The sequence below is a fragment of the Microcaecilia unicolor genome, chromosome 4, assembly GCF_901765095.1.
Source record: "Microcaecilia unicolor chromosome 4, aMicUni1.1, whole genome shotgun sequence".
Lineage (NCBI taxonomy): Eukaryota > Metazoa > Chordata > Amphibia > Gymnophiona > Siphonopidae > Microcaecilia > Microcaecilia unicolor.
The window spans coordinates 289,063,547-289,075,787 of record NC_044034.1 but is presented as its reverse complement, the minus strand read 5'-3'; the positions used below and the strand labels follow the sequence as shown (position 1 = coordinate 289,075,787).

At 40.2% G+C, this 12,241-nt stretch overlaps 1 protein-coding gene across 1 annotated transcript in view; it reads left to right on the top strand.

Annotated features, from left to right (window-relative positions):
• Positions 1 to 1,526: 1,526 nt before the first annotated feature.
• Positions 1,527 to 12,241, top strand: part of LOC115469229 (E3 ubiquitin-protein ligase MARCH5-like) — a 29,725-nt gene continuing 19,010 nt past the window's right edge. Inside the window, exons 1-3 of the mRNA XM_030201668.1 lie at positions 1,527 to 1,683; positions 3,693 to 3,895; positions 4,922 to 5,052. Of these exons, the coding sequence (XP_030057528.1) occupies positions 1,655 to 1,683; positions 3,693 to 3,895; positions 4,922 to 5,052 (363 nt within the window). The 5' untranslated portion in view covers positions 1,527 to 1,654. The remainder of the gene's footprint in view (positions 1,684 to 3,692; positions 3,896 to 4,921; positions 5,053 to 12,241) is intronic.

The following is a 12,241-nucleotide window of genomic DNA, read 5'->3' as shown; positions in this document are numbered from 1 at the left end:
ACCGCCCAACCACCAGCCCCGGCACAGACCGTATAAGTCTGCCCAGCACTAGCATAATTAATAGGGAAAATGGAGGAAGGTAAGGGCAGCCCCAGATCAAGTTTTTTTTTTTTTTTTGGTTAGAAGAAGGGAGGAAGCCATAAAAGGTGTGTGTGTGGGAGGGGGGGGGGGGAGACACAGAAGCGAAAGAGGAAGAAAGAAGGTGACTGCAAATGAAGAAAAACACATCACACATACAGCCAAATCCATACTCTCTTAACATCCATCCCACTCAGTGTTTCCACCACACATATACAGACCCGAACTACAGACACCCCCATCCCAAAAAAGCTCCCTTACCTGCAACCTATTCTCCACTCATGTATTTCAGTCGTGAATAAGCACAACAGTCCCCTACTACAAACTTGTACATAACCCCCCACTCAAATATACTGAACCCAGTTTCTCTCATACAAACACACTCCACACTGTCAAAGCACTTACTAGTCACTCACCCCATCCACTGAACATACTATAGCCATTCACTGTCTACACACTCACTCACAGATGCATCAGACCTTTCACACTGAACACACTGCTACTTTCATTCGCTTAATACATAGCAGAGCCACAGAATCACCTCCACCCCACATGCACATACTTGCACATGCAGATCCAAAACAGTTTGTAAACATCCCTCACACCCATCCCCTTACCTCCAACTTAATGTCCAGATACTGTTTAATCTATGAGTGAAAAATAAAAGTAGTTGTGGGACAAGAAAATTCATGTTACCACTCCTTGTGATCTTGGTGCAAGTCACTTAACCCTCTGCTGCCTTCGGTGCAAACATAGAGGGCATTTCAATAACTGGGTGAGTGTAATTATGCACATCTTGTGTTCATAATTGCACCTTAATTGGCACTTATGTATGTAAGTGTACTACTCTCCATCCTACAAGGTAGTACATCAGTGCTATGGCAAGAGGGCACATACAGGGGTGGAGCATGGGTGGGCCATCAGTGTGTCACAAAGCAATGCATGCAGCTTATACAATATTATCAGTTATGTGTGTTGCATAGCCCACTTAAGGTGTACCCACATACCCAGCCTACAGACAAGGTGTAAGTTGTTGCATCAAAAGTTCGGCACGCAAAAGTGGCTTTACACTAGTATTTTATAATGGCTTAGGCAGGCCCACATATCATTACAGAATTGGCCATCAGCATGCACCATTATAGCGCCTATATTGAGGTACCAAATTACAGAATTGCCCCCTTAGATTTGGAGTCAAGATACCTGAACATAACTCACTTTACACCACTACTGAAAAGGCAAGAGGGCTTTCTAAATGAATAAAACACAAAGTAAGATCATAAGCCAAGAAGTTGCTGTTTTGGGAAGAAGCGCTAGTCCTGCAGCTTGAAACGGGCCCCATTTGGTCGAGCAGGCTGGTAAGTGCCTGTGTCTTTAAGAGGCAGTGCTGAGCGCATGCAGAGAGAGAGGAGCAGGGAAGGGAAGGGTTTTGGGTACCTCTGCCGAACGGGCCCCCCCCCCCCCCCAACTCCCCACACGACACGGGCAGGGATCCGGAAGTTGCTGCCACCTCCCCCTACCCCCGCACTTTCGCTTTCTGTATTCCTAGTGTTTTCTTTTTGAGAGGGTTGGGGCAGGAATGGCTGTCGAGGAGGCCATCGCTGAAAGGTAAGAAGGAAGGAAGGGACGATCGAGCGACCAACCAACTAAATGGAGCGAGGCAGTTACTAATATTTAGTTTCTAAATAAACCAGAATTACCCTCCCCTCTGCCCTTCTCCAGTGACAGAGCCGGCTGATCTAGTGTGCATCTCTTCTATGATCGTCTCTGGTTCTGCCCTGTAAGGGATCGGCCAGATCTGTCTCATTATTGTGGCCTATGTTGATAGTTGTTTCCTGGAAAAGTGAACTGCCCCTAGTCTAGGGACCTCTTGCTTCAAAAATTGACAGATTGCCCAGGATACGTGTACAGAAATGGAGAAGGCGTGATATGAAACCATTCCTGATGCTTATAGAGCCTGATCCTGTCTTAAAAACAAAAATTGTCAGAAATACTCACATATTCACATATCACCTAAAAAACCGAGCAAGATGCTGTAGAATATGCAGAATTGTCTTCGTGGTGGACAGTGTTGTTCTAAGAATTGATATTTTTATGCAAATTTTGACTACGTGAGAAATTCATAGCTCAAAAAAAAAGTTATACAAAGGTATATATTTGCAAGCTGATGAAGACGCAATGAAACAGTGTTTAAAGTAAAGGGGGAAATTTTTAAACTGCCCATATGGCTGCAAAGTCAACAGATAGTTTTTTTTTTTTAACCTGTAGTCTTTGCCTGTGTGCTTTTATACACACCTCTTTACTCATAAAACAGTCTGGAAATAGGCACCTACTTCACCTTCACAAATAGCTGACCTGTTGACCCCCCCCCCCCCCCATCACCTTCACAAATAGCTGACCTGTTGTCCCCCATCCCACCCCATAAGTATTTTCAACTCCCAACCTAAACAAGTCCTCATGGCTAAAAGTATGTGAACTGTGGAATAATATACTGTACATGCTTTTTAGCTGGGTAAAAGGAACAATTTTCAGATAGTCTTTTTACCAATGTCATCGGTATTTACCTGGGTAATTGGCTTTATGAAACTTGCCTTCAGAGAGGTCTGTCCCCACTGTGCACCTGATATGTAACAGAGTGTGGGAGAGACCCAAAAGTTGTTGGTGTTCTGTTTGTCAGTACTGGGGAACAGATAAATAGTCTGCGAGTCAGAGCAGAGTTACCATGCATATGAGCACCTACCTATGGGCCACAGCACAAAAATAAGTTCCAGTCGCTATTGCTCTGCAGCCTTGTCTACATGAGGGGATCAAAAGAAGCAGATCACAATGAGAAATGTTCCCTTTAAATCTTTATTCTTGTGAGGTCTGAAAGTAAAATCAAACAAGCCCAACACTGGCAGTGTTTCACCCACACAAGGGCAGTGTCAGGGACTAGGTAATACTCATGAGGCATATTTCAAAGCACTTAGCTTTCCAAAGTTCCATAGAAACCAATGGAAACCTATGGAACTTTGGAAGACTAAGTGCTTTGAAAATATGCCTCATCATACCTCCCTCTGCCCTGTTCTCGGGTTAAAGGGAACATTTCTCATTGCGATCTGCTTCTTTTCGTTGCCGCTTTGGATTTTGCAGATCATATGCCCACTTGTTTTCTTGGACATAAGGGGTTCAACCAGCCATCTGATGCACAAGTTCTAGGGCATTTGGGGCAGGGCTGGCTCGACCTATGGACCAGCTGAGGAACTGGCTTAGGGTGCTGGAGACAAAAGGCACCAAAATCCCATTCTGGCATATCTCCCTCTCTTTTCCCCTGCAGGTGGGAGAGAGGGGATGAGAGAAAGGGGGATATACAGATTGCGGGTTGTGGGGGACACCAATGCAAAAGTTGGTTCAGGGTGCCAAAGTCCCTTGAGCCGGCCTTGATTCAGGGCTATAAATCCATTGCTTTATGTGAGAGACAAGTCACTGTTTTGTGCTGTGACTGTATGCTGGGGATGTTCTCCAGAGAATGTGAAAGACAGGAGTTGCTGATACGCTCTGTGTCTGTGTTCTAGGGAACATGTAAAAAACATGTAAGGGACACAAGATTCACTGTTTTTATTTTCTGTTTGTGTTAGGAACTGTTGGGTGTGCTTTGCAACTGAATGTGATGATTATGTTTCGGAGTGGGTGAGCCCATGCCGCTGCCGGGGCTCCACAAAATGGATCCATCAGTCTTGCCTACAGCGCTGGCTGGATGAGAAACAGAAAGGGAACAGCATGGGGCGTGTGAGCTGCCCCCAGTGTGGCATGGAGTATCGCATTGTCTTCCCGAAACTGGGTAATTGGAGGGGGAGGAAGGCATCTGTTAAAACACAAGGAGAATAGGGTCAAATGTATTTGTACTGCTTTGCAAGAATAGTTCATAGGATAGCAAAGGGAAGCATGGAGACAAACCCAATTATTTTGTATTGTCTGAAAGTGCAGTTTTAAGTGTGAAATCTGTATTCTGTTCAACCTGTTCATAGGGATACAGTGGACACCCTGGGTATTTGTTGCTGCACCTTCAAGAGGGGTGGGTAGGGGCCTTCAGCGTAGCCCTCAGTGGTGAGAGCAAAGTACACATTTGTATAACAATTCAGTTCCAAAGATTTTATGCAGTCCTTCGGTTTGGCACTAACGCGCTTTCCTCAGGAATGAAATGAAATATCTCAGCGACTGATGATAAAAACACATACATTGGCTAGAGAATCCAAAGTACAGCATTGCTCTCCATGTGGTTCCAGCGGTTTTACCACTCCCTCTCTCCATGAAATCCTTTGTGGAGAGAGGGAGCTGTAAAAACACTGAAACCACACGGGGAGCAATGCTGTACTTTGGATTCTCTGGCCAATTTATGTGGGTTTTTTTAGTCATCAGTAGCTGAAATTTTTCATTTGACTTGAGGAAGGCGCATTAGCACCTAAATGCAAGACTGCTTAGAGTCTTTGGAACTGAATTATTGTACAAATAGTTTTTTAATAAACCTACTGTTTCAACGGACATTTGGTCTACTCCCTACCTCTATTTTTTCTCTTTTTTTGTACACTGTGCTGTCTTATGGTCAGGGGGACACTTCTGTTTCTTTTTATGAAAGAAGAGCGGTCATATGGGGAGCTTCCCCAGCTATGAGGACTGTACTGGCCACACTGGTGCCTGCCATCTGTGAGGCAGCTGTAGATGTAATTTGTAGAGATCTATAGGGTTTGTTTTTTGAAATACAGAGAACTGCGGTAAATGTGTGGTAGTTGTTTTCTTCATATGACAAACATTTTCTAAAATATAGGTTTAAAGGGGTGTGCTGACCTATGACCTTTTCCCTTATCAGGTCCCCTTGTGTACTTCTTACAACAAGTAGACCGGGTGTTGTCCAAAGTGAGTCCATTTGCTGCAGCTGGTATTGTGGTCGGGACAGCATATTGGTCTGCTGTAACCTACGGAGCTGTCACAGTCATGCAGGTAACGTCATTAGCAGGCCACGTGTTTCTGTCATACATGTAACAGTAATTAGGAGGAAACAAACTGAAACTCTAAATATCTTCAAACAATTATCAATCAGTGAAGAGTCCAGTGAGAATATCCAAATATATATATGGTCACTATTAAAGAATAAAACGCGAGGAAAAGACCTGAAAACACCCAAACGCTTACTACAATTTTAGCGTCTTCTGCTGGGTTGTGTCATTCATCATTGGTCTTAAAAAAAAAACCTCATGGTATTGAAATTCCATTTATTTCTTTATTACTTCTTTTATTACTTTTTTATATCCTCTTTAAAAAAATTTTAGACTTTCAAATTTCTATTCACACTCAAATTTCTGTTCACACAACAGTTCATAATTTTGCAGTACAACAGTAATTAAATTGAGTTCTTATTTCGTGACATTTTTAATCATAGCATTTATGAAACAAAAAGGAAGTTGAGCACTTAACTGACACCCCACGGCAGCCAGACCCGTTTCACTCAAATGGCTTCCTCACAGGTTGTGCATCGACATCAAAAGTTTTAAAAGGATAGTCTCATATATTTAAATGATGACCTGTGGACCATATATAATTTGAAAACATTAAAAGGGCTAAGCAAAAAAACTGACTTAACAGAGCATCGTGTTTCAAACACCCAAATCATCTAGTTGTTGATCTGGTACCATATCAATTATTTTGAAAACATTAGAAAACCACCTTATACTACATATTATAAGCAGTTCAAACTCACAATCCATCTTGCTGCTGGCGTGTTGTTGAAAATGTTCAAAGTCGAGTATAAAATGACGTTACCATTTATATCACATGATCTATAAAGCTGTGACAAATCATGGGTAGGCACTTTTTAATTGCAGGATCATTAGTTGTTATTCCGCATTAAATGATGTTACCAGTATAAATTGAATAGTTAACTGAAACATTCATACATTCATTATTGTTATACAGACTTAATATAAATTATCTTACAACTGCCATCCTTAGAAAAAAACTTACATTGCTTGGAAAACCTTATGATCTTATATAGAACAAGAACTACCTTGATATTCAAAAAAGCCTTGCTTCAAATTTAGAGTGACTTCATTGTTTAAATCACAGCATCAATTAACCCATCATCAATCTTCAGCAGTCATTCTCAAGAATGCAAAATTATCGATCAATGCTCCCTTTAGAGATTATATGGGACAACAATTAAGTGGTTAATTGAAAAATAAATGCCATTCAATAGTGCTGTTTAGACCATTAGGTTCCAAGGTATTCAAACAGTATATGGAGTGGAGGAGTGGCCTAGTGGTTAGAGCACCAGTCTTGAAATCCAGAGGTGGCTGGTTTAAATCCCACTGCTGCTCCTTGTGATCTTGGGCAAGTCACTTAACCCTCCATTGCCTCAGGTACAAATTTAGATTGTGAGCCCTCCTGGGACAGAGAAATATCCAGTGTACCTGAATGTGACTTGCCTTGAGCTACTGCTGAAAAAGGTGTGAGCAAAATCTAAATAAAATAAATATCCATCTCTGTTCACATTGCAAAAGCAATTTCACCCAGTCACCACCTCTCACATTGGGTTTAACAAGGTCAGTGATAAAACATTTTAGTTGCTCAAACTTATGGTTATGCTCAATACAGTGGTTGACCAATGGTGCTTCACTCCGGTATCTTTTCATATTACTCCGATCTTCATTGAGTCTTATTTTGAAGCACCTCATAGTCTTGCCGACATACAACTTACCACAAGGCCACAAAATTATATATACTGCATGATCACTATTGCAGTTCCTGAAATGTTTTACATGGTAAACTCTGCCGTCATTCGGATTTTTTAAAGATTTTAATTGTAAAGTCACTTCACAGTTTTTGCATCCTCCACATTTAAAATGACCCTGTAAACTATTAGTTTTCTTAACTGATGCAGATGGCAAAATTGAAGAACTTAAAATCTTTTTTAGATTTTTTTTCCCTTGAATAGGAAATTCTCAAAGATGTTTCTGAAACATTTTTATGAAATTTCATGGATTATATTTGCAGTCCTTGAGCTGGTGGTGGTGTATTTACCAAGAAACATAAGAACATTTTGTTTATGGGTTGGTTTTCCTGATCCACTCAGTAACCATTCTCTTGCATTAAACTTGGATCTACTATATGCTTTTTTTACAGTTTTCCTGTTGTACCCCTGTTCTTTCAGATCTTGAATTTATTGCTTTGATTGTGTCTTAAAATCTTCTTTATTACTACAAATTCTGCGGTAATGCAGAAATTGTGAATAAGGTAAGCTCTCTTTGCAATGCTTTGGATGACAACTTGTGAAATGTAAAAACATGTTTTTATTTGAAGGATTTTGATGTACTTCAGTAATAAATCCACTAGAGTCCAGTTCAATCTCTACATCAGGAAAGGTGATATTAATATGAGTGATTATGTGTAAATTGAATTTTAGGATTACATGGATTTAACCAAAGGAAAAAAGATGCAAATTCTTGGATATTGCCAGTCCAAAGCAAAAAGACATCCTCAATATAGTGATTCCAAGAATAAATATATTCCAGAAATGTTGAATGAAAAATCCATTGGTTCTCAAAATTGTTCATGAAAAGAGATGCCACAGATGATGCGACGGTCGTACCCATAGCCACTCCAGAAATTTGATGGTACAGTTGTTCATTAAATAGAAAGAAATGTTCTTTCATTGCTAATCGTGCAACACTAATAATGAACTCGATCAGAACTTTCCGAGGTCTTTCTCGTCGATCAAGTACAGCTTTCAGCAAGTTAAGGGCATCATCTTGAGGTACTGAGGTATATAGGGAAACAATATCGAGGGTTATCATTAGATATCTCTTCTCACCAGTCGGGGTATTCTCCAAAATGTTGAGGAAATGTGTTGTATCTTTAATATTCTAATATATGTTTTATGATTTTCAACTTCCTTTCTTAAAAAGGAGTCCACAAATATTGAAAGTGGTTCTAAAAGAGAACCACGTGAGGAGAGTATTGGATGTCCAGGTGGATTCTCGTAACTTTTGTGGATTTTAGGAAATAAAAAACAGGAATTATGGGATGCAAATTATTCAAAAATTTAAATTCCTCCTTTCGCAAAAAACCTTCTTTGTAGCCTTCATGAGTCACAACATTAATCCTCTTTTGAAGTTTTAATATAGGATCTAATTTTAATTTCCTATATGTACTAGAATCATTCAATTGACGTTCTGCTTCCTTTATAAAGTCTACCCTATTAAGGATAACTATTGCGCCTCCCTTGTTAGCTTTTTTGATTACTTTTGACTGATCACTTTGTAAAGATTTAATAGCTTCTCATAGGCACCCGGTATAAGAGGCTTGGAGAGGCTAAGTCTCCCCCCTGCTGCAGCAGAATGGATCAGCTGTGGAGTCCAGCTGCTCTGAGGGGATTAAATTGTTGATTTACCTCCATCCTCACAGCAGGAGCTGCAGTGAAAGCCCTCTAGCAGTTGTAGAAATTGGTTTATGGTTTGTTTACCTTACTGCTGGGAAAGCAGGGAGGGTTGGCTGGAGGTGTCCTGGGTTGCCAGGGAGATATTTAAGGAGGATGACTTCCTGACCTGCACTGAGGACAGATAGTAGCAGAACGGATACTGGGCCAGCATGATCAGAAAAAGTCACCAGACAACAAAGGTAGAAAAGATCATTTTATTTTCATTATAGTGTTTGGAATATGTCCACTTTGAGAATCAGGTGCTCAACATTAAAAGTTTATATTTATTTACTTATTTATGGCATTTTATCCCACATTAAACATGAATTAGGTGTTTTGTGGCTCTACATGAGAATTGTGATGATATGATCTAATGTTTCTTATTGTTGACAGTCTGCATTTTCCGTATATTGGTGTATTAGGTCTGTCCAGTGTAATATTTATGGTACAGTAAGGTTCTGAGTGTGTTTTTGGACAAAGTTGTGCATAGTGTTTTGCAGTTGAGCGATTGTTGTTAGAATATGCTTTGAGCAACCACTTTATTCTTTGACATATGATACATATCTAATATCTACATTTAATAAAAGGTATTAATTGTGACTTTTATTTTTATTTATTTATTTTTTCTGCGTGTTATCAGACAATTATGGATTTAAGCTCCACCCCCTGGCCCCACCCCTAACCCCGCCCCCTTTATCCTCCCCAAACAGTTGGGCCACCGACCGCCTATGAAGCTTCTCTTTCCTTACGATTTAGGTTGTTATTCTGAAGCTAAAGTTTTCCTTTGAGACTTCATTCAAAACTACTTGACGGAAAGGTACTCTGGGCAAGTCACTTAACCCTCCATAGCCTCAGGTTCAAATAAGTACCTGTATACAATATGTAAGCCGCATTGAGCCTGCCATGAGTGGGAAAGCGCGGGGTACAAATGTAACAACAACAACAACAAAAAAAGGTTGCTATAGTTGAATCAAGGGGACCGGGTGGTATCCAATTTGATTTATTTTGAAGATTTACATTATCCTCCTCAGATGAAAAAACAAAATATAAACGTAATTGTAAAGATCTAATAAACTTCTCAAAAACAGTTTTAAATTGAAAATCATCAAAATGGTTAGATGGGACAAAAGAAAGTTCTTTTGATAAAACACTTTCCTCAGCATGATTCAAAACTCTTGAAGATAGGTTAACTACCATTGACATTTTCTGTTCTTGTTCTGTGTCTGGGGACAAGATCGTCTTGCTCCTCGATTGTTGCTAAATCTTTTGTAATTGCCTCTTCTTGTTGCTAAAAAGCCATCAGATGAGTCACCGCTGCTTGATGAACTTGAAGAATCTCATGAAGAAGTATGGAAACCGACTCCCCAATTTTGATTTCAGATTGCCAAGTTCTCAGTCTACTGTTTTTTTTCTCTTCATTAATCACTGTTTTACTCCATTGTATAATTAACAACATTAAGTCTAATGAACATTTATTTAGTATTCTGTTCCAGGAATCAATGAATTCCTCTAATTCTTTAAACATTTGAAGAGCCAAATTTACCCATAATCCTCTTGGAATTTGTTCTTTTTTACAATATTCTACTAATGCCAGGCCCACCTATCACATGTATGTCAATCTTATTCATAAAAATGTAATTCTTTACTGGGTGAGTTTTGAGGAAATATCTTTAATATCAACTGTAGATATTTTACCCCTCAGATCCATCTAGGTCAGGGATTCTCAACCCAGTCCTCAGGAGACACCCAGCCAGTTGGGTTTTCAGGATAACTCTAGTGAGTAGTAGGTGTAATCGGAGACAGAGAGGATCCCGGGTGTGCCTAGGAGCTATAATGTAGCTGAGAAAGGTCTCCTGATGAAGAGAAAATGAAACACGGCCTGTGTTGAGACTGGGACCAGTTTGAGACCGGGACCAATTTGAGATGAATGGTGCATGAACGAGAGGCACTTGACCACAGGCTATTTCCGTATGGATAAAGAGCTGGAATAAAGTAATATCCGCTGAGGGATAGAAATCACAGCGGGTTGATTGCTTACCTCTGGAAATCTGACCCTGTAATGGGGTTCTGTTGGGATGATTTCATCGGATAGTTTCCTTGCTTGAGAAAACAATTTTGATTGATAAACCATTTATTGGAGTGTGAAGTCACGAGAAGGTGATCATTAATGGACTGTGGACTATCAGGACATTGAGGTTTGAACTGATGCGGAGTTATTACTGCGTCATGGACTGATGTCGTTTACATAAATGTGAGAATTATGTTCAACAGTAGGGATATGGAGAGTGTGTTATTGGGGTAAAGCACAGCTTTGAGTAATATGTGAGATGGTCTATGGATGTATGTAATTTTAAGATGTGGAATAAATATGGTGAATATAATGAGAATGTTGTTTAGAACCACAAATTAGTGCGATATGTGAGTAGTGAATATGTAAGAGATAACATCTGCATACAGTGGCTATTCCAGTTTCTTCTACGAAGACTTCCATCTGTACAAAATTTAGCAGTCAGAATCCTCTGTCAAGCCAGCTGCTTTGATCACATTTCCCCACTCCTGAAGAAACATCACTGGCTACTAGTCACCTATAGAACAAGGTTCAAAGTGCTTATTTTAGCTCACAAGATTCTGTACTCTAATGCTCCCTTATCGTCCTCGCATATCGTTCCTTGTGCTCTTCGCTCTTTGGATGACTGCCACCTCCCTCCCCTGTCCTCCATTAATTTGGAATCTATGTGATCATCCACAATTTTTCACATAGCACCTTTCCTCTGGAACTCATTACCAAAACACCCTCGTTTAGAAATGTCTTACCCAAAATTTAAAACCAGTTAAAAAACTCACCTGATTTCAAACGCATCACACCTTTCCTAAACTAGCAACATCTCTATTCTTTTTTTCTCTCCTACCTATTTCTTACTTTTCACTGCCCTCATCTTTCCTATTTTAGGGGTCCTTTTACTAAGCTGCGGTAAGCACTAATTCATGCTTACCACAGGTTAAAAACGTCTACCATAGGGTGCGCTGATGCGTCCCATAGTAGTTTGGGTATCAGTGCACACTTCCCACGTTCTAAGAAATTGAAAATATTTTTTAATGCTGGGGGCGTCTTTGGGGACGAAGAGTAGGCTTGCCCTTGGCTAATTGGTTAGTGCAGCTGCATCTCAGGGCACTAACCAATTAGTTCGTGGTTAGTGCGGGAACCCTTACTACTTAGTAAATAGGTGTTGGTAAGGGCTTTTGAATTTTGTTTTTATTGTACGCTGCCTTGCCGTAACCCACAAAAGGAAGTATATTAAAAGCAATAAACCATAAACCATCTTGTTCACGTTCATTGTGGATATCCTGAAAACCAGACTGGCATGGTGTGTCCCAAGGACAGGGTTGATGGACCCTGTTTAATGAGACTGACTGCTCTCATTAACATATTAATGCCTAATTGTCTTGAGCAAGACATTTGTTTTACCAAAACAGTACTGGTCACGCTCATGACTAAATTCAAACAAATGATTGCAACCGGCAAGAACATACTATTTCTACAATTCGACATGTCTAGCGCCTTTGACATGGTTGATCATGAAATTCTACTACATATCCTTGAGTACTTCGGAATTGGAGGCAATGTTCTCAACTGGTTCAAAGGGTTCCTAACCACACGATCATATCAAGTGACATCAAATTCGAGTACATCAGCCACATGGACACCTGAATGCGGAG